We start from the raw sequence: 13,200 nt of genomic DNA on the forward strand, positions 1-13,200 counted from the left end.
TGTATGTATCTTCATTTTAAATAACCCTCTTTTTTAAATGCATCTATAACCAGATCATTACGTATTATTATTTATGGAAACTTATCATTCTCATACACTGTTTTCAGATCTGGCTTGCTGTGAAAGCCAAAATAAGAATAAAATGAATGACCAACCAGGTGTGCTTTGTCCAGGTAAGATACACTAAAACAAAGGGTACATACAATGTAAGATAATATATATATGCCCTAGTTTAAACATCTAGATGACTATTGTATGAATTATTAAAACATTTTTTTTTACATTACATCTAACATTCTCTTTGCTAGAGTAATAATTTGTTGTTTGTTTCTTCAGGAAATCATGAAGCTGAGATGTGCTATGGAGGAGAAGCTGATCTACACAAACATGTTGCTGACTGTAAGAAGAATCCAGGACACAAAGGTTTTATACCTCTCAAAGATTTCAACGCAATTTGTCTCCCCTCACGTTACCATGACGACGACCTCATGTCTGAGACAATCAAAACATTGGCAGCCCTAACTGTCCAGGTAAAGACTAAATTCACCAGTCTAGAGAGACCAGAGTTTTACCCAGGCACTCAAGTTCCATATCCATGTTATAATGACAGAGGAAGTCACGTGATGAGGTTAGGGACGGGGAGGGTGTGGCGTTTGGACAAGTACACAGAGAGTGATAGAAAAACTTGTCGTTGTGCCAAGTGTCAAGTCTCTGCTACACCTAGCAAAGTGTGGGGGATGGTTCGTGTGGTGACAGCCACACACGTGGTGTTTGATGACAGTGAGGCGAGACAGACCAGGTGTGTTGTAGGTTTTGATGACAATAAAAGTCCTGGGGTCAATCTTGATGGCTGGGAGGTGGTGGGTGTGCCAAACATTGAGAGAGACTGGCGTGAGTTGATTTATGTGACATGTGACTTAAATTTGGTTGATGAACTGGACACGATGAGGCGGCGCTTTGATGTTCTATGTGGGGAAGTAGATGACAAATACTGGAGATTTGATGATGTGGACAAGCTGACCGTTATAGTGTCACATCCTCATGGCTGTCCTAAACAGGTCTCTGTAGGACAATGGACACACCGACATGAGAGGGATGGCTGGACCAGGTACTGGTACACAACATGTACATGTCCTGGCTCCAGTGGAGCACATGTCTACATGCTGGGACATGTCGGGTTGTTTTATCACCATCCCCACAGTGGATCAAACTCTGAAGGAAATTATGGTGGGGAGTGGTTTGACTGATGTAACTCTTAGTTCTCTCCCCTTGTCTACACAATGTAAACAAACAAAATGGCGGAATCTTTGCCGTCTCTAAACTCTTGTGTTAAGACTTGCATGTATAATGAACATTTTGACACATGTATATGTTTAATGCAAATGTTTTGATTGTTTTAAACCGTTTAATCTAATTAATTTGCATGTAACATAATAAATGTTAATTTTTGTGTGTTTCAAATGGTGTTAATTTTATGCTTTTTTTGTCGGCAAATTGTTAGGCTATTACCTACTTATTAAATGTCATGCTCATATTGTTTGTCTTTGTTTATAAAATGTTCACACTAAACGACATTAAACGATAATTTAAATTTTTTAAATTTTTCTTTGCTGTCTGTTGATGTTGTAATGATTGAGTTGTTGTCAAACGTCGCATTTTGTGAGGTAGATATTTGTGGCAGACAGTCATGGGTTGTATTTAAACTTTACAACAAAGTCGACTTGTTTAGGTAAAATACGCATATAAGAATAGCTTGTAAACTATATTCCTAAAGACTAACTTAAATAACTTCAAACAAGTCTATCTGAAACATCACATAGCATCGTTAGATATTTCGTTAAGCGCCTTCAATAGTATTTTAAACAGATCAGAATTGTTGCTGAGACTGAGACTTGTGTAAACATCGCCTTTATTCTAATTTACTAGACGTTTTTAAACAGATTGTGAAAATTGTTGTAAGCTACTTTAGTAACGGTCGATACATTAAACTACAAGTGGGTCAGTGAAACGTTTTAAATCAATTTTTAAAGAAAATCTGAAAATAGTAAAGCAGGGCTTTTGAAAACTGAACGGGATTAATTGGTCAAGTGATAGAGCACGCATATTTACTTCCAAAAGAATGTGTTAAGATCCCAGGTAGAGTCACTTCCTTATTCCACAGACAGAGGCGTAGCGAGGGCGGGGAAGGGGGTGCGGATCGCACCGGGTGACGCAACTGTCCACAGATCCTAGGTGTGTACCAGGATATGTTTGGTGAAATAAAAAATTCTGTTTGTTGTGTCGGGTAAACACAATAATAGGCGTACTCTACTTTAACGGCCCAAATGACCGTTTAATATGAAAGTAAGCTTTACATTGAAGTTGTTGTTCCATTAAAACAAAATATGTAACACTACGTTTAACAGAACTACTACATTAAACCAACTTGCGCTCGAATATCGATACATTTTCGAAATAACACGCAACTAAATCATGGGACGGCGTGGCCTAAGCGGTGGAGCGCTACGCTGCTAACCCGAAAGTATCGAGTTAGAATCTAGGTGCAAGTCAATAGAATTCATCTGAAGGCGGCTGATCTGCACTATGTGTAGAGCTTTAGGCGTCAAGAAATATGAACTATACTTCATCTACCCATCCTTACAATTTACGCATTTAAATAAATCAAGAGGTTTCTTTAGTTGTTTTTTTTTTCTTCTGTTGGATTGTTGTATTAACTTTAGAAAATAATAGCTCAATCATTATCTGTAGTGTAGTCTAAAATGAAAACGTTTAATAAACAAGGCTGATTTTGCAATCTTTAATATCGATGAAATTATTTTATGGTCAAAGGGAAGTAACAATGAAAAATAAGCGAATGTTTACATAGTAGCTTGCCACTTTCATTGATTTTAACCTTTTCATCACAATTTCTGTACTTCATGCGTCTATCTTATTTATTTATATATTACTTTACTTCACATTCATAAAGAGATATTTATCGACTAGCCTCCTTCCTTTAACTTAAGAGAGATTGAAATTTTAAGAAAATGCCATTAACACATTTGAGTAGTAAAATCTATATTTTCGTATAAAATATATGCATTTTTTGCGCCAATATCTGCGTGAATCCTCTATTGAGTTTAAATAATATTCCTGTATTACTCCCTCCATCACTTCCAAGTTTCTGTGAGGTTGGCGATTACTTTATATTTGTTCAACAAAAAAAAATTGAGCGAAATCAATTGATAATTAGATAAGTACAAAAATGGTTTACCGTTGTAGATGGGGCAGATGAAGTAGATTTCCATGGACGAAGGGATACGATCGCAACATTGGTAGATCGTCTTTATTCTACTTGTTTATCACAGCTGTCAAATGCTGCAACTATCTACATCAAATTCCAAATTGGTAGGTACCAAAATGCGCCTGTTTGAATAAGCTGCAGAATCTTTTAAGTTCTTTACTGCCAGTTGTTGAATCCACCCAGCTCTGATCCTAACCTGACTTAAGTTGGGGAATGGACAGCTGACTGGACTTAGTGCTGACTATACCATTCCTTCATATGACGAGTTCAAGAAACACGATTTCTACTTGATCTGTCCAATGGATCTTTAGGGTTTAGAGGGGATATTATTTTTTGTAAACTAGTCCTATGTTCACCGTTTTTTGATACACTTAAAACACGTTTTTTCTCGCTACTGTTAAAATATTAGATCGAAATCAATACAATGCTTAATATGATTAACTTTAAACAAAATTATCCCAAGGTCTCACATTTTTATAATTTTTTGATATGGTTTAGCTTTTGGTCACTGAATGCAGGAATGACTATAGATTTGTTTTTTTTTAAAATCAATACTTTTGAAATATTGACTTTTTTTTTTAAAACGTCCCATAAATGGGACACTAGCAACAAAATCAATTATCATGAAATATGGCTAATCTCGCAAAAATGAAGGTGTATACTGAGATTGTATTTTTAGACCAATAACTACATTGTTTAGGACAGCTAAAAATACTGATAATGTTCAATTGGGTTAGGCATACCATGGTTTAAAATGCAGACATTATGTTCAAACGTCTAGTTTTCTTTCAATCTAGCAACTATCAAAGTGAATAACACTTGGAAATAAGTAAAGCTGTTACTGTTACATCTAATTATACACACATAATCACAAATATTGTTATTATTCATCGAAATATTGTAATATAATTAAATATAAATAAATGTTTTTTTTTCTGTGGGCGTACTTGAAATTTTCAGGTAGGGGACTTAAATTTCATGGGGAGGGATGGGCACCGATAAAAGTATGTTTTCTATACAAATTCCATTTTGTTCCGTCCTAGAACTTCTGGGGGCAGAGGCCCAACCCCTATGCACCTCACTATTCGAACAGCTCCCAATCTAGTACCAGCAATCGACTTACAAAGCCTCTTAAATGTTAACAAAGTAAAACTGGTATCGGGAAACTTTGGAGGGGTATATTATTGGGTGATTACAACAGTACATTTCTGCTATATATAGGTTGAGCTCCATTAAATGAAGAGAATTAGCCAACACCAAAGACTTAATCGTTTAACCTAAATTATGATCATTATTATTATTCTGGTTTGTTATTATTTTAATATCACGTGTGGTCAATTTACAACAATACTAAATTAGTGTATATTCAATGGTATTAAATACTTCAGTTAGTGGAATTCTGAAAACTTAAAAAAAATAATACGTTAGTTTTTCAATATTTTCAATATTTTCAATTTTTATACAATAAAATAATAAGGTTAATGAAATTTCATATAAAAGTATTTTATCAAAATCGTAGATTCGTATCATTTTTTGAGTGATTTCCGATAAACGGAAATGGTACTTTTTCTACTCTGAATTTTTAAAAACCTTTAACTTGAGTACTATTTTAGATAGATAAATGAAATTTCACATGTAAGTATAAGATCTAATTCTCTACCTTCTTTTAAATTTTTAGTAATTTCCGTTGACCGAAAGTACTAATTTACACTATTTCCGATTTCTCAAAAACGAATGTAAATTTATAATAACTAATAATATTCTGCACTATTATGCACATTTTATTTGGCGTTCACTGGTGTGCAATTATTTTTTCTACGAAATTTTATTCTATTTTAAAAAGTTTAAATATTTAAAATGGATTAAAATTCATGTCCATATCCCGAGTTCCCATCCACTGTTTTTTTATATAAGAATATTCGAGAAAGTTTAGGGGAGTTCACTCCCGGTTTATTTAAATACATTTTTAATATTTCATGTGTCCAAATGAATGGTATATGTGTATGAAGGAAGATATGTTAAAACCCCAGTAAAACTGTCATAGCAACGTAGTTTTCTGATTGTTATCGTGATTAAAGACACAACCACTAACCAACAAGTAAATCTTACAATTATCTGATTCGTTAATTTAATTCAAACTTACACAGTAATAAAAGAATAAGATAAACTTAATAGGACCATGTATTTTCTAAAGCTCTCTAAAGCTTCAGTAAACCACTAGTCTATAGTTTGTTTGAAAAATCTAGATACGCTCTTATCGAGAAGAGAGCTTTAAGAGTTAACTCCTTTAAACACGTTTGTTGGTTCTGTTATTGTTAACTCACGGACACGCCTTAGTGGTGATCTGATGCGTAACGCAACATGTAAGACAAACAACCATAAGCGGGTTACAAAACAAGACTGAATAAAATAAAGTGTAGAGAAAACTAAAAATGGTTTATTAATATCTACAGTATCTACCCTAACACTGTCTATTCTAAACACAAAATACACAATCTATGAAAAAACTACAATACATTGACTAACTACAAGTACAGACCTAATCACACACGTTTTCCCACACCGTATACACCCTTACAGAAACCAGGCATAAATAAACCTGACTGTCACAACTCACAGCACGAGGAGGGAACAGGGACGAAAGAAACAGGGACGAAAGAAACAGGGACGAAAGAAACAGGGACGAAAGAAACAGGGACGAAAGAAACAGGGACGAAAGAAACAGGGACGAAAGAAACAGGGACGAAAGAAACAGGGACGAAAGAAACAGGGACGAAAGAAACAGGGACGAAAGAAACAGGGACGAAAGAAACAGGGACGAAAGAAACAGGGACGAAAGAAACAGGGACGAAAGAAACAGGGACGAAAGAAACAGGGACGAAAGAAACAGGGACGAAAGAAACAGGGACGAAAGAAACAGGGACGAAAGAAACAGGGACGAAAGAAACTGGGACGAATGAAACAGGGACGAAAGAAACAGGGTACCAAGTACAAACTACATTCACCCCACTCCTCACCACTCACTCATTAACACCACCTGTTGATAAGCCATAAGCCCAGTCTTAAAACTCGAGTGGTACTTACGGATTTTCAGAACTTAGTACACAGCCGCTAACCTAAAGGTAACTAGAAAACAATCATCTATAGTAAACACATAATTTAATACGATCATGGACACAGCCGCTAACCAAAAGGTCCCTAGAAAACAACCATCTTTTTTAGACAAATAATTTATTAGGTCCATGTATTTTCTGAAGTTGTTTTAATAAAACCACACTTCTACTGCATGCTTGATCTTAAAGCAAATTGAAATTCTGTTTTGACAGTCTATGCTAAATACTTAAACAAATAATAAACAGCAAGCAGTATTTGAAAAAAAACTTCTTTTTTTTCAACACTTAGATGCGACTGTTCAAAATGTATATTTTCATTGTTTTCTTTTTTCTGCAATGTTGTGTCTGAGGAAAAAAAAACTAAATTTCAAGATGCTTCTATCTACAAATAACTTTACTTATATTTGTTTTGGACTTGAAAATTCAAGCATCTAGAGAATTGAAATAACAAAATTATTTAGTTCACAATTAGAAGACATCTTACTACTAAATATAAATTACTGTCAGCTTGTTATTTCGTTACTATAGAAACACGAACTGCAATGTGTTTACTTATATCGAATCGTGTAAAAAGTAAACTAGGATAGTGTATTACATTGAGAATCATACTTTATCCGCCATAGTGAAGTTCCCTTTTCGAACCTAACGTTCCGAGTAGACTTCACCTAATTCTGTGACCTGGGCAGATGAGTGGTCAGCTCGATGTCCAGCCGCCTATACCTTCCGTTAAGTGTGTTATGTACACATCAGAGGTGTGTGGGCCCAAGAGTGTTCTATTGTATTCAACCTGGATTTAAACACGAAACATGTATTTGGAGTCTAGCGCTTTATTGACAGTACACGTCATCCTATTATTCGCAAGTGTTTAATCAATCGTTTAACCGTGATGTAAACACTACAGTATAACCGTTATACTAGTGATGTGAAGACACAGGTTTAGCCGTCGTACCACTGATCATCTCAACACTACAGTTTACCGTAATGTAAACATTACAGTATAACCGTTATACCAGTGAGGTGAAGACACAGGTTTAGCTGTCGATTATGTCTACACTACAGTTTAACCGTGATGTAAACACTACAGCTTAACCATCATACCAGTGAGGTGAAGACACAGGTTTAGCCGTCAATTATGTCTACACTACAGTTTAACCGTGATGTAAACACTACAGCTTAACCATCATACCAGTGAGGTGAAGACACTGGTTTAGCCGTCGATTATGTCTACACTACAGTTTAACCGTGATGTAAACACTACAGTTTAACCGTGATGCAAACACCGGTTTAGCCGTCATACCGACTATGTAAATTTTACAGTTTTACAATTATACTTGTGAGGTGAAGACACCGGTTTAGCCTCATTTCGACTATGTCAACATTACTGTTTAACCGTTATACCAATGAGGTTTATACACCGGTTTAGCAACCATACCAATTATGTAAACACTAAAGTTTAACACTGATACAGAGTGGAGATTTGAGTCTTAATCACGTGTTGTTTATTATTACATATTTGCTAACCCAGATCATCGCGTGTTGTTTATTATTACATATTTGCTCAACGACATCACCACAGACTTGCCTGTGGATGCCTTGTTATATTAGTCTTTATTTCATGGGTGCATTAATTTGCAGGATTAAGGATAACAATACATCAATAACGAATACTATTTTTACAGTTGTAGTATTAAGTATAATTAGCACAGATTTTCAACATCATTAGTAAGAAAATTAAGAAAAAAAGTTTGGTAAGATTCTATATTTGATTTTCCTATATTAATTTGTAAAATGAAAAACTATTCACAAGATAATGGTAGATTCGGTACTGTTGACAGAAAGCAAAAATCCGCATACGCCATTTGTACTTATGTTGTTTCACGTTAGACTCCAGTGGTGCACAGTGCAGACAACGTAGAGTTTGGCTGTTTCTCTGATCTCGGCATTTGAAAGGATACCGTGTAAACAATATATCAAGGCTCCTTACGTAACATGAGTCAGGTAGCCTAACCTATCAATGGTCAGTAAACTGTTCGACGTCTACAGATTTGAACCCTGTGTGGTCTACAGTACAACCACGCTGTGGACCCGATCTGAAAGAAAAAGTTGAGGCTACCAACTTATCCGACAAATGTATCAAGTGTCTATCAATGTTGAGGCTACCAACTTATTCGACAAATGTATCAAGTGTCTATCAATGTTGAGGCTACCAACTTATTGAACAAATGTATCAAGTGTCTATCAATGTTGAGGCTACCAAATTATCCGACAAAAAGTGTCTATCAATGTTGAGTCTACCAACTTGTTCGACAAATGTATTGTCTGTCAATGTTGAGGCTACCAACTTATTCGACAAATGTATCAAGTGTCTATCAATGTTGAGGCTACCAACTTATTCAACAAATGTATCAAGTGTCTATCTATGTTGAGGCTACCAACTTATTCGACTAATGTATCAAGTGTCTATCAGTGTATTCAACTGGCTACGTAATCATTAACCTGCTCAATTTAGTAGCATTCAGAGTGGTGGCTTATGGACATTTAACTGTTATAGTAGTAAAAGTAACAGTAGAAAGTAACAGGTAACATTGGCAAGTAACAGTAGAAAGTAACAGGTAACATAGGCAAGTAACATAGGCAAGTAGTATAGGCAAATAACATTTTTTTTAACATTTTTCAAGTAATATATGCAAGTAACATTTTGCAAGTAATAAAGGCAAGTAACATTTTGCAAGTAATATAGGCCAGTAACATTTTGCAAGTAATAAAGGCAAGTAACATTTTGCAAGTAATATAGGCCAGTAACATTTTGCAAGTAACATTTTGCAAGTAATATAGGCATGTAACGTTTTGCAAGTACTATAGGCAAGTAGCATAGGCAAGTAACATTTTGCAAGTAATATAGGCAGGTAACATTGCACAAAAGTTTTTGCAAGTAATATAGGAATTACTTGCTCATGTGCCTATGTTACTTGCGTATGTTAATTTCCAATATGTTACTTGCGCATGCTACTTGCCTATGTTACTTGCATATATTACTTGCCCATGATACATGCCTATATAACCTGCCTATGTTACTTTTCTATATTATTTGCCTATGATACTTGCCTATGTTACTTGCCTATGTTACATGCCTATGATACTTTCCTATGTTTCTTTCCTATTTTACTTGCCCGTGTTATTTTCCTATGTCACTTGTTTATGTTACTAGCCCATGTTAGTTGCCTATATTACTTGCTTATGTTACTTGCCTATGTTAGTTACCTCTGTTACTTGCTTATGTTACAAGTTAGTGTTACTACAAACCCTTGATAGTTACTTAACTTTAGCAAAGGTACTAATTATAAAGCGACTTGCATAAATTGATAGCAACTTTATAAATACATTTCACGAATAATTTCACGAATAATTTGGTAATAATTTGGTAACCTCGGCATTTTCTGTCAGATCTGCTGCATGGCTTGGTTGGACGTTAGAACACACTGGGTTCAAATCTTCAGACATCTACACAGTTTTGATGGGCACACAACTCACTTTAGGGAAAGTAAAGGCGGCTAGGTATAGTGCTGACCACACTACCCCTTTTGTCGGTTCTTAGTTCAACTCTACTTCACTTGCCCCATGGACCGTCAGGTTCGAAAAGGGAACTTTATTGTGGCGGATAAAGTATGATTTTTTCTGTATGTAACACTATGCTGGTTTACTATTTAAATTATTTGATGTACATAAACCACGAATTTAACAATTAAATACAATGCAGTTTGTATTTCTATAGTTACAAGAAAACAAGCTGACAATAATTTATATTTAGTAATCGGAAATCGCTCAAAAGTTAATACGAATCTACGATTTTGATATAAAACTTACATATGAAATTTCATCATTCGAGTGGTCTAGCGGTAGAGAGCTGGACAGCTAACCCGTAAGTCTCGAGTTCGAATCCAGGTTCAAGTCTGTAGACCGTCCATGAGTACACCCAACCCTGATGGGTACCTAACTCACGTTAGCAGAGGCGTAGCGACCCTTCCCGGCGCCGGGGCGAACTTCCAATTTGGCGCCCCCCCCCCTTTATATATATATATATATATATATATATATATATATATATATATATATATATATATATATATATATATATATATATATATATATATATATATATATATATATATATATATATATATATATATATATATATGTAAGTCTCAGAGCTTCGGCGGATGTCAAGACACACACCCGACTCATATGATTCACGATAAGATTTTGTAAATGTGGACGTTAAAACTATTAAGCACAGAGTTTCTTCCAGACGAAAATTTTTTACCGCCCCCCCCCCCCGAACGAAATGAAATTTATATAATCTATATAGAAAATATATACTTTTAACAGTGTCCGCCCCCCCCCCCCCCCCGCCGAAGAAAGTCTACCCCCCCCCCCCCCCCCCCCGAAAATTTCAAGTGCCCCCCCGGAGAAAAAAGTCTGGAAGAAATACTGATTAAGAAGAATTCAGTGAAGGCGCATATGAAACTGGTAGGGTTCGGTACCTCCAAAAGGTTAAGAACCACAGCTTTAGAGTGTAGTTTGTATAAGATGCAAGCTTATTTGGTCTACGTTTGGATGTGTCTTTAGAACAATTTCAATAATAGTGTATTATAGTTTTAAATTATCAGGTTGAACAAAGTGACAAAGCATCACCTGTTGTCGTGTTGCTTACATCGTTTAGTAGGTCTAGTGGCCTTAACTATATGAAAATTGCAGTATTAGGACTTGTAATGAAACAAGCAATAAAAATGATCTACTCTGTACAATATACTTATGTTTTTAGCTCTTAAAATTTCGGCAAGAATATCGTCTTCTGCCCACCCGCTCTGAACGTATGCTATTTTTCTGATCGTCGCGTCATTACTTAATAACACTGGCTAGTGAAATTGTACATGGCGCCTTAATACAATGGTTTCTTTTCTAAGTGTGAAAAGATTTATCTACTTACCAATTCAGTACAAATACTTTGCGATTTTTGTTCGCGAAAAAAGAGCCCCCCCCCCTCCCCCATGCACATCTCCCAACCATATTGGACACAGTTTGTAGAGCGGGTTTTAATGTAACCAACTTTCTAACTTTTTTAAAAATGTTACACAATCGTACAATGCACTTTAGCACAGTTAGTTTCTTAAAGAAGTGCTAAAGGTTGTTTACTCAAAATCCAGTGTAGTTTTGCAATTTTAGTAAGCCTAAAAGCGCCCCCCCCCTGCAACATCTTGATAAGTCACTAACGTATTTTGCGGTTAAACAATCGTACAATACATTTTAATACAATTGATTGTTTTGATAAGTGGTAACGCTGATTGATCCACCAATCTAGTGTAAATTCTTCCGATTTTAGTCTCGAAAAAAGCGCCCCCCCCCCCCCCCCCCCGCCAACACACAATCTAGGAAAAGCTGGAAAGCGGTTTTGCCGCTCACTGCTTCTTAAGATTATGTTTTACAGTTAATAATCAAGGTAGAAAACAGTTAAATCAGTATGTAAAGGCTCTTAGCCATTACATTGCTTAACTTAAACTGTTTATAATTCAAAACTGCAGCATAAAACCAGCTTTAAAAATTTTTTCCACCCCTTTTGGCGCCCCCCTAGGGTCGGCGCCCGGGGCGGCCGCCCCCCCCCCCCCCCGCCCCCCCCCCCCTAGCTACGCCTCTGCACGTTAGGGAAAGTAAAGGCGGCTGGGCATAGTGAGAGGTTTTTTTTCTGTTTCATCCCTCCAAGTCTGGACATTGTAAGGGGGAAGCTGGGATAGAGTATCTAAAGATACACATACACGAGATTTCACTTACCCACACGTATCTTTTAGCCCTTGTTCTATATTTTTCTTCTTCATTAGGTTTTAAGATAGAAGTTAAATAAAACTGTATCTAAATTGTATTTGTAAGCTGTTTACCTAATGTATTTTTTTACATTTTATTCTTTTTTTTTTTTTTTTTTTTAAACATCTTATTCGACTTGAATTTTGAAGTCTCTAGATCAGGGGTCTCCAAACTTTTCAGTCCGAGGGCCGCATTAACTATCAAATTTCAGTTCGGGGCCAGTTTCTTCCAGGCATGTCTTTGATTTTTCTGGGCAAGGTTCCTCAGCCATCAGCAACAAACGTGCACAAAAGGATCTCCGCGGGCCGGATGAGAGGACATCGCGGGGCCGGCCGGCCCGCGGGCCGTAGTTGCGGGCCGTAGTTTGGAGACCCCTGCTCTAGATGATTCAATCAAACCAAAACGATGATCACTGTTTTAGAAATGTTTACAATTAATGTAGAGAGAATATTTTAAGAAAAGTATAGTTTTCTTCTATAAAAAATTTATTAAAATAAATTGTAAAATAATTTATAAGTTTTAATTTTCATATATATTATAAATATCGTAAAACTATTTACAATTAAAAGTACATCATTGTAATATTAACACAGTATTTCGAAAAAAATGTCTTTAATTTAAAACATTGTTACTTAAATGCTGATTACTGGGTTTAACTTAACGAAAGTTAAGAATAAGTACATTCGCACGACAATAAAATTTTGCGTGTGATGGTGTGAAATATTTTTAATGAAATGTAAAGTAGTAAAAAATATACACTCGGTATTTCTCGTGAGCACTATGGTAGCTACGTTCGTGTCAGAAACATCCATGCTTTAAGGACACGGTGGGACAATACATTCGATTACGGAATCAGGCGCGTCAATCGGTACCCGGACGGTTATATGACCTGGAGCGTACCGCCTCCCTTTTAAGCACAAAGGTGTATACATTAGTTTTAAGTAAAGT

General features: G+C 35.9%; 1 protein-coding gene across 5 annotated transcripts in view; it reads left to right on the forward strand.

The window, feature by feature from the left end:
• The window catches only part of LOC131943563 (uncharacterized), a 114,015-nt gene extending 112,415 nt beyond the window's left edge, over positions 1 to 1,600 (forward strand). For all 5 annotated transcript variants that reach the window (XM_059303745.1, XM_059303747.1, XM_059303746.1 and 2 more), the window contains 2 exons: positions 108 to 173; positions 337 to 1,600. In XM_059303745.1, the coding sequence (XP_059159728.1) occupies positions 108 to 173; positions 337 to 1,247 (977 nt within the window). In that variant the 3' untranslated portion in view covers positions 1,248 to 1,600. The remainder of the gene's footprint in view (positions 1 to 107; positions 174 to 336) is intronic.
• The last annotated feature ends 11,600 nt before the right edge of the window (positions 1,601 to 13,200 follow it).

The sequence above is a fragment of the Physella acuta genome, unplaced genomic scaffold (assembly GCF_028476545.2).
Source record: "Physella acuta isolate Inbredline_101_S28 unplaced genomic scaffold, ASM2847654v3 ptg000462l, whole genome shotgun sequence".
NCBI lineage: Eukaryota > Metazoa > Mollusca > Gastropoda > Physidae > Physella > Physella acuta.